General features: G+C 39.8%; 1 protein-coding gene and 1 long non-coding RNA gene across 8 annotated transcripts in view; one reads left to right on the top strand and one right to left on the bottom strand.

The window, feature by feature from the left end:
- phf14 (PHD finger protein 14) overlaps positions 1-17,239 on the top strand; it is a 140,610-nt gene that overhangs the window by 82,324 nt on the left and 41,047 nt on the right. For 4 of the 7 annotated variants that reach the window (XM_030412968.1, XM_030412965.1, XM_030412966.1 and 1 more), the window contains exon 17: positions 14,692-14,809. In XM_030412968.1, coding sequence (XP_030268828.1) covers positions 14,692-14,809 — 118 coding nt within the window. Of the gene's footprint in view, positions 1-539; positions 655-888; positions 3,182-14,691; positions 14,810-15,414; positions 15,490-17,239 lie in introns of those variants that run through there. The other 3 variants (XM_030412967.1, XM_030412969.1, XM_030412970.1) reach the window with 3 other exon arrangements.
- Positions 1,832-17,239, bottom strand: part of LOC115579434 (uncharacterized) — a 64,509-nt gene continuing 49,101 nt past the window's right edge. Inside the window, exon 2 of the long non-coding RNA XR_003983646.1 lies at positions 1,832-6,557. This is a non-coding gene — a long non-coding RNA (uncharacterized LOC115579434). The remainder of the gene's footprint in view (positions 6,558-17,239) is intronic.

The following is a 17,239-nucleotide window of genomic DNA, read 5'->3' as shown; positions in this document are numbered from 1 at the left end:
TCCCTTTCTTTGTAGACATTTAATGCAATACACAATCAGAAAATGTTGCATTCCACTGACTTTTTATTCTTCAACAGTGATATAAAAACAGCGAGTAGATTCAAAATAATTATGTAGAACTTAAAACAGAGTAGTGATTATGGTGTGACAGTGTTGTTGTACTGATAAGACCAGTCAAAATGTGTAGAACACTGAAAATAAGATCAGAAAGGTCATCACCCAGCACCCTCTTTGGGTTTTGGCTTCATTTACAACATTACAGTGCATTGTATCTAGACTTGACAGGAAGCATCGAGAAACTTTATACTTTTACATTTACGTGTATGCAGAGACATCCTGTGCTGCTCTTAAAAAAATTATACTGTGTACATGGTAAGAGAAGTATCATGGAAATAGATAAAAAAAAAAAGCCCAACACTTGAAAAACCAAAGCGTTTGTGTTTTATTTGTCATGCTTTTTTAAGTGTTGAAGATGTAAGGGATGCTGGTCGGGGTGTGAGGTGTGCTGCCCTGACTCTTTCTATCTTTGCATTGCACAGGTTTTGAGAGCCGGGGCAGCCACCTCACCCAGCACCCTCTTTGGGTTTTGGCTTCATTTACAACATTACAGTGCATTGTATCTAGACTTGACAGGAAGCATCGAGAAACTTTATACTTTTACATTTACGTGTATGCAGAGACATCCTGTGCTGCTCTTAAAAAAATTATACTGTGTACATGGTAAGAGAAGTATCATGGAAATAGATAAAAAAAAAAAAGCCCAACACTTGAAAAACCAAAGCGTTTGTGTTTTATTTGTCATGCTTTTTTAAGTGTTGAAGATGTAAGGGATGCTGGTCGGGGTGTGAGGTGTGCTGCCCTGACTCTTTCTATCTTTGCATTGCACAGGTTTTGAGAGCCGGGGCAGCCACCTCACCTCCCATAAAAACTCGGGCCAGATGACCATTGGCTTAGAGACAGAGAGAGGCAGATTGAGGCGTTTGAAGAAAGGTGCTGGGGTCAGGCTGAAGAACGAGACCGCCATGCTGCCCCGCAACCACCTCTGAACCAAACTGGACCAACAACTGTCCAACGAAAATTGAGTGGAGCTGTCTAAATCTGAGTGTTGTTGGAGCCCTTTTTTTTATTTAATGCTGAACTCTTAGCTCTTAGCTGTCTTAACACGCCACATTTTACCAATTGTGGCACCAGTTGCACCTATGCAATTGTCTGCTTCTACAAAGTTTTGACCAAGAAAGAAAAACATGTGTCTTTATACAATTATTGATGAATTATTATTGAGTATTAAACCATTTTGGCCCATTAATACAACACCTCTGTTGCACTCATTAGGTAGCATTAAACAAAAACAAGAAGAGAATGACTGGAGAGCTTACCGTCAAGCCAAGTGATGGACTGTTCCAGATTTATTTGCAGGAAATTGAGTCCTGGTATCTTTAAGGATCCCATGATTTGGTTAACTTTGGGTTTAGGTTAGTAATGTAATGGGGTTAGAGACAGCATTGTTTAATGTAATGTATTTCCTTTAGAAATAGGATGTTGGACAGGGATGGATCTATCAGCTATGAAGTAAATCAAATCTAACTGTTTTGACAGGATAGTATACCCATTATTGAAACATGAAGACCACTGAAGATTTCAATGAAAAGGAAACTTTCTAGATAGCTCAAGCACCCATGGAATCTTTAAGATTGAAATGTGGCTGTTGTGTATAATACGTTTGCCCAAAGCCTCTTGACTGCTCACATGGTAGCTGATCTTCCCTCTGTAATAAATGAGTGTAAGACTCTATGCTCGTTAATTGCAGTGTTTAAGCACACCGAAACACTCAAGCTGCTAAAAAAACAGAAAACTGCCGTGCTTAGTTGATTTTTACTCCCTTTGACTTTGGACGCTATCTCGAATAATTCTTCTCCATGCCTCTAGGGGCTCACCTGCATCCAACATCTATTTTAATTCTTGTAGATATGCTATTTTCTTTTCATTGGTACTGGGCTGGTGCTCTGCTCTTTAGTCCCCATTAGACTTCCCATCAGTACCAATCAGTATTATTGATTGAAGTTATCTACCACCCAATCACCCTGAGCATTTCAGTGTGAATTCTGTTCATTTAGGATGCACTTGAACTTCCCAGATGTGAGTGTTGTGTTTTCTAAGTAAATGGAGGACCAGAATTAAGAAAAATCAGTGTTGTATATAGAAGAGCCAACTGTTTCATATGTATCAAGTGTAGCAGTTAAGTGATGCTACCATAAGGCATCTGTAGTAGAAACAATCTAGTGTAGTTAGCAGTAATAGCACTTAAATATTAGCCCAACCGTCTCTAGTGTTTCAAAGCATTTAGAAGTCTTCGTCTGTCATATCTTGAAGTGACAGTGAAACTGCCACGTCCTCAGAAAGAAGCCCGGTTTTGTCTCCGTGTCCCCGATGGACCATAGTCAGTGCTGTCAAAACAACAGCTGCTTGCTGCTCTGTCAGGGCTCATGACAAGTGTCACATTCTGCCCTCATATGTCACTCTGTTGCCTATCCAGGGTCCTATACGCATGCTTTTGGGAGCAGTCAAGCCCACGTAGTTCCCTGCTTTTTGTCTCCCTGCAGTGCACACCACGCTGGGTTTGTCTTGAGAGGGGAGATCTCAGTGTAATATAACTTGGTAACTCTTGACCAGTCCTTCCCTATCACTCATACTCAGTCTCAAAGACAGCATGTCACATCAACAATGCATGGCTATATCTACTTACTTTTTAGATCTGTACAGTAATTTAAAACTAAAAATAAGTGATGTGGTCTTGTAGAATTTGAATGCCAGGTAACTATGTAGTGTGACAGTGTGTACAGTATTTATTGCAGAGGTCAAACATACACGTCTTTACTTTTTGTGCCTACATACTTGATTATATAGCATAAGCTTGTGTTGTGAACAGAGTTTAGCTCTGATTTGTGATGTAGTCTTACAGTGACTACCATATTTTCTATGAGTTGCCAAACATTCGTTTACAGACATGCTTTAAAGGGACTATTTCTGATTAATTGTGTACTGTATAGTGTATTACTGTGGTACTGTATGGAGTAAGAATGTGAATGTGGCTGCTGTTATGTATGTGAAGTGTCTCAGCCTCTAGCTCATAGCTCTTGAAAATTTAGCAGAGCTTTAATAAACTCTTGACTTTTTCACCTTATTGACGCAGTGATAAATGAGTGTCAGCTAGCTAATTAATTTTTGTAAAGGTACGGCAGCGGCGGTCCGTTTGTGCGTGTAATGCCCTCTGTCATCTGTGATTTATCACCTGGGAAGTGGCCTTCTTGTTGGGGGGTGGTGGGCTCAGACGAAATGTTGCTTCTCAGCCCACATACAGTAGAGTCGACACTGATCTGTTGAATTCTTGTACTGCAGTAACTGACAAGGTTTGATCAGCATTGACCTTTTAAAAAAACAGCCAAATGTCTGTGCACAGTACTGAAGCTGCAAACGTTTACATTTCCATGCCATATGGGGATGTCACAATAATCCAAATCCACAATTTAATTCAACAGCATTTTTTCCAGCACCAACTGGCTATGGCATTATTATACCTTTTACATCTGGATCTGTAAAGATCAACAGATCATTGGTTTAATGTCCTTGCAATTAGTCAAGTTCAAATTATATTCACAGAACGGAAAGATTCCAGAGTTCATCAGAAAATACCAATGGTCAGTGATTCAACAATAAACAAAAGAAAAGGGAAAAAAAATTATTCAGTTTGTTGCATTGTTCAGTTTCTCTAATATGTCCCGAGTAAACCCGCTTCCCAAACGAATCATAGCAGATCTCTAAATAAATTAAATAAACCAGAAGCTATTGCAGCTACTTCTGGTACTAGGCAGTTGACTGTTCGTGCACATTGGATAAGTGCAAGCAACCAGTTAGCAAGCTGTGCTGTCTTTTAACTGTTTCTTTTTACCTTCAGGACACATGCAAGCAAGCTGAGGTGGAGAGAAAAAATAAACACAAGGAGAATCACAGATCCTGCTTTCGATTCTGATGATTGAAATTTAAAGTGACACTTCTCATTTTATTCCCTAGGTATAGAAAGATGTGCACATCTTAAAATTTTTTTAGAGCATGGTAACCTAAAGCACATCACATCAGAGTTGAAGCACACAGAAGATTAATGAAATAATGAAAGAACTAGAATTGCACACAGAAGAGCGTATACCTCAGCCGCAGCCCAACAGTTCCCTATAATTTAATCAAACCTAGTCCAACATTAAACTTGTTAGCCCTCTATAACCACCCATAACTGCTTAACCATAATTTAAGTTCACCAGATTTGGATCCATATCAAATTGTGTTGACTCATAGATACTAGTTGCCAAAATGTGTAAGATTTAATCAATATCCATGCATTATTCCCTGAGAATTTTTTTAATGAAAAAAATTATGAAAAACCACAATGTTAAAGAAAGTGACAGAAAATTTATTTGTCAATGGGGTGTATCCGGGGCTCCTCTCAATCTAAGTTTTCAGAGAAATCAGTCCAATAGCTTTTATGGAATCCTGCTGACAAACTAATTGATTAGTCACTGACAATTTCATTTCAGTCACTTAATGTCATTTAATATGTGTCTGAAATGTACATCTTGGCCTGAGGTCAGTGCTAGACAAAAGTGTCACATATTGTCCAAAATGTAAATGGCTCATCGTCTTGAGAGCAAGACTTTGCTCAGTAAATTTAATCAAAGCCTAGAAACTAGATGTTGATCGCACGATGTCTCGGTCGAAATTTTAATTTTTACATAACAGAAACATATTTTTGATTAAAAAATCCTTTAAATTTGGTTCTTGAAGAATTAGTGTAGATATAAACTTGTCAGCGCTTTCTGGGTGGTGAACAATGCTGCTGAAGACTCAAACTTGATGGTGGGGTAAGATAAAAGGTAAGGAGAGCCACTGGAAGCATTATAAATCATCCACATCTGACCCACGTCATTGGCAGTACTTGAGTTTTTAGCCTCATTACTGACTTTAGAAACACCATTTGACAAAAAAAAAATGTACAAGACAGTTTCCTCAGTTGTCACCAAGAAAAGAACAAGTGAACAATCTGCTGATGGAGGCTGGAAGGTATGGCTGAAAACCCTGGGAAATTTCCAGGAATTTTCCAGATCGTGCTCAAGAATTTTTGGTAACACTGTATAATATCTATTATTAATAAATGCTAAATTTATATTTAAACCTCAGTTAATAGTTATTTCAAGGTTGCTAAACAATTAATTTTTCTATAAACCTATTATTCGACAATTGCAATTATAACGGCTATCCAAATAATGTTTGTATAAGAGCTACACAGTATTTATTAACCCATTTACTTTAACCCAAGTACTATAAACATCAGTTGTAACTCTACAATGAACAATTGTAAATGATTTATGGAGCATTTCATAGATGGTTAACAGTGAAATAACAATAAACTAAAGTTTGATTAGTGATAAATGTACCGTTTATTGTAAAAGGATTTTTGTAATATTTCTAGAATTTTGTTTCGGAGCAGTGTTTTGGGGAAATGAAGCTGATACTGCTGTCCCTGGTCATGTAAAAAGCCAACAAAAACATTTTGTAACACACTTAAACAAAACATTGTCTGCAGGTTGATTGACGACCTTTTTTCTTAAAAAAAAAAAAATATATATATATATAGTAGACGGACTGAAAGAGAGACATTTTTGTTTCTCAAAATGGTGGCATCTCCGTGAGATAGAACCAACTCACCGTGGTGAACTGTAGCTGCCCCAATCCCTCATCCTCGACCCCGGGGTCTTTTGGGACCAACCAGCAGCCGACAAACCAGAGATGAGCTCTGCTACAGCTGGTTTCTCTTTAGGAGGATGAGACTGAGGCCGGTAGCCACGGGATGGGGAGGGGCCGAGGGATAAAGAGAGAGAAAAGCTAGCAGGGAGGTTCTGGAAAGCAGTAACCTTTCCGATGATGAGTGCTTTTCCCATTACTGCTCTGACAACGGATCCGGAGAGATGATTTAATGGCGGCATTTTGTTTTTGCTGACTTCACCTTTTTCCCCCCCTATTAAAACAGAAAACACAAGAGCTGGGAGTGGGGCTGTGTGGGAAGTGTGGCCAAGCAGCTAAAATCTATTACTCTTCAGCTTCTTCCCCCGTCTCTTTATCCAACTGATTCTGCCACAGTGTGGGTGCGCTCAAATGTTTCCTGAGGTACACGCTCTCCTCCTTTACTGCTTTCTGTCTTATCATCTTTAAACCGCACTGTGTTGCCTCCTAGCCCATTTTTTCATCATTACACACCGAAAATGAGCTGGAGAGCCCTGAGGGTGCCTTATATCTTAATTGATTACCTCGTCACATACTTGTTTTTAATGGAGTTGCAGTGTGCTACAAGCTGTTTGGAATTTACTTGGCGAGGGTGGCGCTTGAGTAGACTTGAGGTTCTGGCTGGGTCAGATGCTCCAAAGCTCCAGTTTGTCCTGCAGAGGTGAGCACAGAGACCTGCTCCTGAAATCAACTCTTCTCCGTGGTTGCACCCAGTTCACTGGGGCCCCCTGCTGGAAAAAAAGAGAAACTTCAGACACATACAAAGCACCAGGTGAGGGATGTAGAGATCACTCCCCCGTCCCTTCCATCCCGGCTGTAAATGAGTTGTGTCTAGATGAGCTAATAAAGGCAGCTGCTCTGACTTAGCCTTCTCCATAGGTGTGACTTCAGCAGTCTATTCATTACTTCCCCGTCTTGTAAAACAATGGCTCTTTCATAATGATGCAGTGACCCAACAGTAAATCAAAAAAGTTGGAGGCTCACGAAGTCCAATAATCCAGTCCTTTCTATGGAAAGACACCAGCGCACTTTGTCATGGATGAGAGTCAATGGCGGAGCGCTTTGTGTCATATTGATTTCTGTCACCTGGCCACTCCCAAGATAATTGCATTGCCCACTTGTGATAAATTCACAGCCTTGTTTCAGTCATTTGGGCTCAGACACCAGGGCTGCTGGAAAGAAAAGAAGTTTTTGAGGCTACAACCCCACTGTCAATACATGGAACCAAGACTGTGGATACAAAGCAGAAAAAGATGCTTTTTTTAATTTATAACTGAAATACCCAAGTTTGCTGCTTCCAAATAAAGTGCGCATAAGTTTCTTTTTTTTTTTTGCCTGTTGTTGGAGACAGGGTTGAGATGTGATAATCCTGCAAATGGAGGTAAAGGTACACACATTGAGACTGTCCTTAACAGACATTTATGGTCTTGCAATTGGTTGCACATATGAACAGTGAAATAGTTATGAAAATGAACAGAGCACTGGGAGAAGCTCTCTGCTCCCTTGTATCTGGCCCATCACGACTGGAAGTAGGCAGATTCATTTTTGGACTCTGATTTTCAGTTTCAAAAAGTTGGCACAAGTCGATTAAACTTTTTACAATCCAACAAGCACTTCCTTTAAAACATACTGAGATTTTGACTTGGTCTGATTTGGCATTACTTTATTTAAGCATTTTGCCAACGTTTGTCTCTACTCAGCTTGTGCTCCTGTTTCACTGACTTTTACCACTTACCATTACTGTATCTCATAGCTGTCATGGTTACTACACCCTTTTTGAAAGCAGTGCTCCAGGATGTGACTTTTTTGGTCGCACATGCACTGAAAAATCAGTGCGGGTAAACATTGTAATTGGTTGTGATTTATATGAAATAAAAAATAACAAAATTATTTAAATGAAGAAAAACATGTATTACCACCATTTTTCCTTTTTACAATCATTCACATAATTGTTAAGGAATTAAGTATTGCTGGGTGCACCTAAAGTATAATATGTGCTGGTGCACCTGCCTAGTGCAACCAGCCTGAAAATTTTGTATGGAGCCCTGGCAGGAGTTGGGTAGACTTGATTTAATTGCTATTGTGTTGGTATCTTTATTGTGTTATGTACAGAACACAGCATGCTTCGTGCTGCCCAACTGCCCTTGACAATTTCACACCAATAATAATGATAATAATAATAATAATAATAACAATAATAACAATAATTAATATAGAAATAAGGTTACTTATCAGACATAATGTGTAAACTTTATTCATGTAAAATCATATGTATGTCCGTATAGGGTCAATAGGGTTATTCTGTCAGACATGTAAACACGAAAACCTTAAGCATTAACAGAGAGTTATTACTGCTCCTTTTGAAATTCTGTCAGCTCCTGATGTAATCAGTTCCATCAGGAAATAAGGAGTAAGATGTGTTGCATTTCCCCTGCTTGGATATACTTTGTCTACCTTGAATTATCTCGCTCCATTTTTAAGACTAAGTCTATATTCAGACCAAAACAGTTGCGGCAAAAACACAGGTCCTATTATTCATTTTAAATGACGGTTGTGCATCTTGGCTGCAACGGTGCAGGACGTAGGTGATCCGCGAAAAAGAAAAAAAAACAGAGCCGGCCTAAAAGTTGAACCAGACTAAAGCAGACCGGTGATCAGACCTGCTGCATGAATGACAAAAACACAATGAAGTGTAACATCATTGTTTTATTTACTCAGTTTGGCACTTTGCACCTTTTTAACACCTCTTTCCATCGCCAAATGCCAACAATCATTATACGACCAGCATGCTTAACCTGCACTGGCAGAGGCATGACCCATAGATCAGAGGCAGGTTAGAACAGGTCAGTAGCAGGGATTGTTATTTAGGCCATGTCCACACGTACCAAACGATCTTTTTTCCCCCCGTCTTCCTTGGCATTGCTTTAAGAGTATTTGCGTCCAAACGGATCCATTGAAAACGAATCAACACGCTGTAGTTCATATTCCATGCCTATAGGTGGCGCTTGAAATTCACCAGAAATGGAGAAGAAGAGACGGAGCATGCACAACATGCTTGCGCATTGTATACAAACAGACAGTAGAAGGAGAAACCGAACAAAACAAGAAGAAGATGAAAATGGCTAGTCGGTTGTCCATAATCCTTTTTTACTCAGTGTAGTGGCAGAGGACCATAATATTTTGCCCTAGTAACCCTGATAGGCTCAATATCTTCTGTGGCACGAACACAAGCATGTAGTCCGCTGTTGTTGTTGTTGTTGTTTTTATGAGATGCCGCTGGGGTTAAGAGGTCAAAGGCTAGAGGTTGAGGGGTGGGGCGATGGCATCATTGATACGCAAAGTATGCGGATTCGCCATCCACACGAGAACGCAAGGGAAGCGTTTTCAGATTTTTCCCCCCTGAGACCAGGTTTCAAAAAAGCACCGCGTTTACAGGATCCATGTGGACGATCGGCCAAAACGATGCAAAACATGTGCGTTTACACACAGAAGCGTTTCCATGTGGATGGCCCCTTAGAATGGTTAAAAACTACAGAGGGAACCCAATTGGCATTATCTTTGTCTAATGCTGCGTTTTACTCGTGATCATTTGGTTTGGTCCCAGTTTACAACATACTCTAATGATCTGCCTCACAAACTGGTTGTGTACTATGGTTAATCCGTCAATGCTAGTAGCATGACAGCATCGCAGCTTCTTTCAGCAAACTGATCAACGGGAGGTTCACAACATGTCAGATACACGGGCCATGGAGTGACACTCCAACACCGCCGCACCTTAGCAGCGTTTAGCCACAGCACCTGATCTGGTCTGAATGCAACCTTCAGCGTTCACATTAAGATATATAAGTGACTCAGTTTAATGTAGCATCATGATCTCATCAGTGTGATTTCATTAAGTTGTGGTGATAAGTCACTGAATATTTAGGCTATGTGGATGAATAGCTGCTATTTGCAGATCCTCAAGTAATGTCTCTTTGGCTTTATGAGACCATGACAGAACTGTGACAGCGATTTTGAAGAGGTGGATGAAATAAAATGAAGCCAGCTTAGAATTGTGGGCCATCAGCCCCGCTTGGTGAGGACTGGTCCCAGGGGTGACGCTGGAGGGGAGGAGGGGAAATTAGAGCTTCACACAGAGATTAAATGCAAGATGAAAGTGGACACAAATACCAAACCGAGAGCAACATGTGTAGCAGACAAAAGCAATCAATCATGTCCCCTCCACCACCACTCACCTCCAATAAGATTACATCAATCAATAAGCTCTCTTATGAGTGATTGGATTTTGTCTGCTTCCAAAGTACAAGGGGAGGGAGGGGTGCTGCTCAATTTTCCCAATGATTAAAGCAGGGCCAAATTGCTTTGATAACATCAAGGACCTTGCTATGGCTGGGTGTGTAAGGGCAGTAGTGGGAGCAGATAGGCTGCTGGTAGCAGATGGCTCAGACACTGAAGAGATGAACACTGGCTACATTACGTATATTGGCCAATGAAGGTCTAAGTTCACCATCCTCCAAAGGCCCAGTGCTGCCGATATTTAACTTTTATGGATCAAAAACCAGCTCCAAGCATCTGGTCTGTTATCCCGCTGGCTAAAACAACAGACTGTAGGAAAATGTGTGTTTGCGATGTCACTCAGTAAGATGATGATTGACGTTGTGGTTGTCTTCCCAATTTGGGCAAGATGCGTACTAAATGGAGGTATTAATATGAAGCTCCCACAGGCTTTATAGAGCTGTATAGTGTGTTGTTAACTGCCAGTTTGTAAGTTTATGGAGAGAGAAATGTATACACCATCAACACCTGTGGTATTAATTAACATGGAACGGGTACAATAACAGTCATTGCAGGTCTCACCTTACCTTCTAAAGTCAGCAATGTCAAGATGTTTTGTGACTGGTCAACGCAAGCTACCATGCCAAAGTTCACCAACATTGATTGCTCCATGTAAGCTTCCTGTGTATGTATTTTGACTCCGCTCCAATTCATCTGATTACACTGAAAAGAATCTGATCAGCTTTCTGTGTGAATGTGTCGAACTGTCCATTTTAAAACTCTCCACTTTGCTGAAAAAGGATAAAGTTCAACTCACCTGCCATGGATAAATGAAGATTAAAAACCACATTATCACACACACACACACACAGAGAAAACCCTGCATCTGTGAGCAATGCTTAAATTCAACGATCTTCCCCACGATACACAACAATTATTACAAAAGGTTCATTAAGGTAAAGTAATTAGGGGATCGTGTGTGCAGTCGTCACAGTCTTGCTAAATAAAAAGAGCCCTCCTGTGCGTTTGGAAGGTCTTCAAGAGTCTCCAGCAGAGAAGCTGAAGAGTTTGCTCCTTCCTTTTTTGCCTTAGTTGGAGATTCATGTGAAATCAATTGGCAGTTTGTGTGCAACAAAAGGAGTGTGCTCATTAGTGGAGCACACACACTTTGGTCATCTGTCTTCTATTCACTAGGTGGCCAGAGGGCACTTTAAATTCTCATCGTTTCCTAGGCAGATATGCCTGCTCATCCCGTCCAAGAGTGTGTGTGTGTGTGTGTGTGTGTGTGTGTGTGTGTGTGTGTGAGAGAGAGAGAGAGACAGACAGACAGACAGACAGAGAGAGGGATAGAAGGAGAGAAAGAAAGAGAGAAAGAGATCCACCTGCCTTGGCATATTTGTGCTAATGTGCAGCAGCTGTTGGCTTATGCCCCTACAACTCATAATATGCCAATTATCTATGCCAATTAAATTTCTACCCTGAATTGAGTAAATCTACCATGCTTAATGTGTAAACACTACAGGTACATTATGAGACCTATTTCACAGCTTTTCCTAATCCAATGCTAGAAGGCCACCTTCCATAACGTTATGCTTCCTGGTATTTGGCCCGTCTCACTCTAAATAAGGGCGAGACTCCCCCCTGTGTTCTGCTGGTTGCCTATGGGACCAAGATAACTGCTGACATCTGGGATCGCTGTGAGATTGTCTGTCAATCACACGGGTCGGAAACGGAAAGCACAGGTCAGCCAACAAAACGAAGGAAAATAGGCTTGACTAGATGTTTTTAAGGTGCAAAGCTTCATTCGTTAATTCTCGATTTCATGCTTTTCCATTTAACTCTGATGAATCACTTTTTTTTATTACAGTTATGTCATAAAATATAATGACAAACACGTTAATCCTCAAAAGAATACTTAAATGAAAATATTGGCACAGCCCTATATATTGTCAAATCTAAACACTGTAAAAATCCATCATTCGTCATTGCTTAAAACTAAAAATGACATGCAGTCGAGCCCATGCAGGTCCTTCACCAAGGCTGAAACTCTTTAATTCAATCGAGCCTAATCCAAAATTAAACTCGATAGCCCTGTATCAAACAAAGTTTTAAAACAGCCATAATTTAAGCACGCCAGACTTAGGGTCTGCATCAAACTGTATTCACTCATAGATACCAGCCACCTTAATGCGTCTGATTTTTTGTCTCACGCTGTCAGACAGTGGTTCATCAGACTGTTTCATGGGCAGCGGCAAGAAGAAAAAAAGATTTCTCACAGTTACTATTCTCATGGATACAACGTTTTGAATGAATTGAACAAGAAGAAGCAGAATGACCCTCTTCAGGCTCTCGACTCCTTTCCTGTTCAGACTGGAGGTGTTCTCAGCTCTTCCTGTGGAATGTCAGCCTCTTTTCACATTTCACCTCAGTCAGACCCGAGGCACATCTACCTTATTGCTGTTGTCCGTAGAGACATCAGATCTGATACCATCAAAATGCTGAATTCCTTTCAGCCCACGTGCCCAGCACAAAGCTGGCTTCATTGTTGATATTCTTCCTGAAATCCCGGCATGAAAAACCAGAACAGTCCCAACAAAATGAAACGGAATCAGTGTGGAGGAGCAGTGATAATCCTCTGATTTCTCTATATGTAAGCTCTTCATTTCATTGACTAAGGCGGTTGTCAGTATTAGGTGACTATTGCGCAAAGAGAGCAGACTTTTCTTTTTAAACATTTATGAGGCTGACTGCCCTTCAACAAGCCCCCTGCCTGGTAAACACACACACAGTCCACAATTAGAGCCAATTGTGTCCTAATCAATGAAGGAGATTCACATTCTCCAATGAAAATCTGATAACAGCTAAACAGCCAGGTAGGTCAACCTGAAACCTCTCTATTCATCTCCATTACTTGGGGAAGGAAAGCATGAGCGGTTTGAGGACAGGAGAGAAATACACCAAGACAATAATGACAAGTGTATCTATCTTACTGACCAGTGCAGGTGATGTTAAAGTCACTCCTATAAATTTACCAAGACACATGGTTTATATTTCCTTGTTTACCTTATCTGAAGCTTTGTTCAACTGTTACAATATTTAATAATTCTGTATTTAAGCTGGGGATGGTTATTCTCCTCAGAAGCATTTTTTTAAATATTTGTATAAAATCTTTTAACATCCAGACAGCAATCAAAAGTTGTGCGCTTACACTGTCCAAATTATTTACTATGTTCAAATCCAGTTAAATCCACGAGTGTACTCTGTGTAACGATGCGTTTCATTTGGCCTCCTATCTCTGCATTTCTTCTGCAAGTGTTTATTTGGTCCCAAACAGCCAGATTACTTGACTGTACATTAGCTTTAAGCTAGCAAGCACTGGCGTGCACCAATGTCATGTGTATCTGTGTTTTTGAATTCAGGTCAACCTCAATCACTAAACTTAGCACTCACCAAAGAATCTGGTTCCCTCTATTATTTTCCCCTCTCCTTTCTGTATCATTATTTCCATATGGTAAGGTACATTTTCCCTCCACCTCCAGTCAGCATTCAGTACATACAGAACATATTAACACCTGACAGTGGATGTGACCTCTACGGATCACTGCTGCAGTCAGGTTGGTTTTCAATTCAAAAATGTATTGCAAACTCACGGCCCAGATAAAAGACAAGACATTTTCATAGAAAAAAATTCCATCCAAAATCACTATAAAAGATCATAGTTTAGTTTGAAAATAATATACATCATGTCTCACAGAGGGACAGCTGTACCAATGTCTCCACCATTGGGATTGATAGCATGTAGTGCTAAACCTTGATGACTCCTCCAGCATCAATCAATAATTTTACAGATTAACACAACACTCTTACTGGCATTGTATTTGATGTCATGTTCCACACCATACAAAGAACATATAGTAGGGGGCTTAACTTAACTTTTATCTGGTTAAATAAAGGTTAAATAAAAAAAATAAAACTACTGTGTTTCCTTACTCGTTTCCACACTCATATTTGCTTTAAACTAGATAGTTTAGCTTGCTATGTGCTGGTTTATTTCAGCAGTTGCTAAGCCAAGTTGTTGACTGTGTTGTCAGTCTGTTCATTTGTTCGACCATCATTTTATTACGCGAGTGATGGCAATTATTTTCACCAAAAAAAACAAGAATAATGGCATCTAGACTTCTCCATCAGTGCGTTTCAAATTCAATAAATACAGGAATATTCCTCTACCTAAAAGGATATTTTCTTTATGGTTTTTCAGTGTGTGTCCTGTATTGTCTGACCCCTGTTACCTCACCCGAGGACAGAGTCAGTCCAGCTTGAGGGGAACTGACAGCCATTTATCTGACACTAACAAGGCCTGAATTTATCTACCCGCTGATATGAACCATCGGACAGTCAATAGCTATATATGGTCAAGGGAGCGGAGTGATTAGAGGGATGTTGGAATGCATTAACAGAGCCTCATGACTGACAACAAGCTGCCTTGTCATCATCCATCATAGCTCCTGAGTGGGCCTCATCATTGTGGGAAGACAGACAATTTATTTATGTGAGAAGTAACACATGCCCTTCCTGACTGTGTCTCAGGTGTGACGAGTGCCGGCTCTGCTATCACTTTGGGTGTCTGGACCCCCCGTTGAAGAAATCCCCAAAGCAGACGGGATATGGCTGGATCTGCCAGGAGTGTGACACGTCCTCCTCCAAGGTGAGTGTGCATTGTATCTGTGCGCATGAAAGAAACAAAGTGGGGGGGGCAGGGGGCTTGACCTGCTTTGACATATTCCATCATGAGAGCATTTTGCTAAGGTATCAGTTAGGTGTTTTTAATGACTTATGTACTTATTAGTTTAATTTCTTATTTGCAAAAAAGACCATATTTAAATTGTGTTTATTTCTGCTCTAATTGTAACCCTATATTACTGAAAATGTTGGGACTCTTATTAGATTGGTGTGATTGGGGTGGTACCTTGGCAGATAGCACTCACAGTTTATTATTCTAAGATGGACGTATGCATTCAACATTGTTGTGAAAACATAGCCTCAATGAGCTATTTAGCTATAAGTACAGGTACAGACAAACCATGTACAGCTCATTTTTCTTCAATAAAACCAACTGAATCAATATCAGTGTTGGATTTTAATTTCAATGTAACTGCCAACAATGGTGGCTTTGCAGTGATTTTCGCACACGGTTGGTTTGGTACTTCTATAGTTCCTTTCACCAAATGGGAGTTATTGTTATATCTTAATCTTAATGACAACTGGGAACCTGACATGAACTTGTTTTCTCTTGTATGCCCACAAAAACAGTCTGAAAGATATAACCTGATCAAGGCTTTACAAGTTTCAGAAGAATGTACAAAGTGCTGAGGTCACAGATTGAGCAACCCAAGTTGTGGCAGCCTGGTCTAGTGCTTTCACCTAAACTGGACTCCTGAAAGAAAACCTGCTAATGCCAGGTAGACACTTTCTTTTTGTGATGTAGCACAGAAGAGAGGGGCTTGACAAGAATTCTGCAGTAATGCGTATAATGTCTGCAGTGCTGCCAATAGCAAGCTAGTCTAACAAGCCTCCACTTTCAGAGTGAAATATAAACTTAACAGCATAATGGGTTCTCCATATGCTTGATAAACTGTACAGACAGATTAAATTACCAACGCTTAATACAGTATTAGTGAAACATTACTAACTGAGCACATTTTAGGGATACATTTTAAAGAAAGGACATATTCAATGTCAATTCAAGCAAAAACAAATTCAAAATGTTTTGATGTGAGGACAATTCTTCTTTTTAAACATTGTAGTTAACATGATGAGCAATTTCTTGTTTTGTTTGTACCCTTTGCTTAACTAGCACACAGATGAGGATCGACATGTTCACAAAACAGCATACAGATATTTTCATGCCTTTGGACTCACTGAGTTGTGTTGGTATTGTGCCAAAAAAATGTAGCAACCGGCTGGGAAGGATAACTGGATTTGAACAGTGCAGGTTTGAAAATATTCCACGTGACTTTTTAAATGTTTTCTGAATAAGTACACGCATGAAACTAATTTGATTGACCTTAAGGGTACACGTAATGTGTTCTGGTGAAGAACACTGACTGTAGGCCTGACAATGTTAGATCACAGGAAGAGTTCACTGGGAGTTTTCGCATAAACTAGCACAATTATTGTTTTGTTCTTTCTGTTTGCTTGTTTCCTTGTTTTTATTGGTTTATATTGCAGTAAAGGTTAACTATTGGCTGCTTCTCAACCTAACCGATAAATGTATCCCCATTTCCATTTCTCTAGAATCTAGCAGTATGTCCAGCTTAGTTCTATCAATGCGGAAAATGGGGGATGATTGATGCTGCTGAAGAGAGGGTGCATTATAAAAGCAATGGTGAAAATGCTGAATCACAGGAATCAAACTTTCAATCATCAACAAAAACCAAAAGGTTAAAGCTCTCATATATTGTTAAGTGGTCCTGATAGAAATCTAAATTCTAATATTTGTTTTACAATGTTTCTATAGTATGTTTTCACTTTAAATTGTGTGTACTGTAAGTGCACAGATGTAAACATTTGGTTTCATAGTAAGTCACATATTTAACTGTTTACCTACCCTTCCTTAATCTAACCTGATTACTTATTTAGTACTTATTTGATCTCTTTGGCATAACTGACCTCCGGTTTTCAAGCTGAATATGAGCAGTAGTCTGGGCAACCATCAGAGTATCAGACCTGAACATCTGTTGTCTTATCTCCATAAAAAGAGTTATGGTTAATCCCAGACAATTAGGGTTCCACTGTTAAATCTAACTGGAGAAAAAACAAGCACTGGATTTTAGGGCATTTTTGATGGATTTTTATCTTGAGTCTCAATTAATGATTAGAATTGACTCTATTCAGTCACTAAATTATGTTAAAAATCACTTTATTAGACATTTGTATCGTCTGATTCTGGTTCCAGTCAACAGTGTCCCTTGCAACAGCATTTCTTTTTTCCAAAACATCAAATAATTGTGTCCTTAAGAATAAAAAAAAACAACAAAAAAACATTGTGTTAAATCCCATTTGCCCACTGTGTACAAGGAAGCAACATGTTCACACCAATCTGGGCAATGCCTCTCTGTTGTGGTCATACACTGAG

The sequence above is a fragment of the Sparus aurata genome, chromosome 3 (genome assembly GCF_900880675.1).
Source record: "Sparus aurata chromosome 3, fSpaAur1.1, whole genome shotgun sequence".
NCBI lineage: Eukaryota > Metazoa > Chordata > Actinopteri > Spariformes > Sparidae > Sparus > Sparus aurata.
The sequence above is the reverse complement of the archived record's forward strand: the minus strand, read 5'-3'. Positions and strand labels throughout refer to the sequence as shown.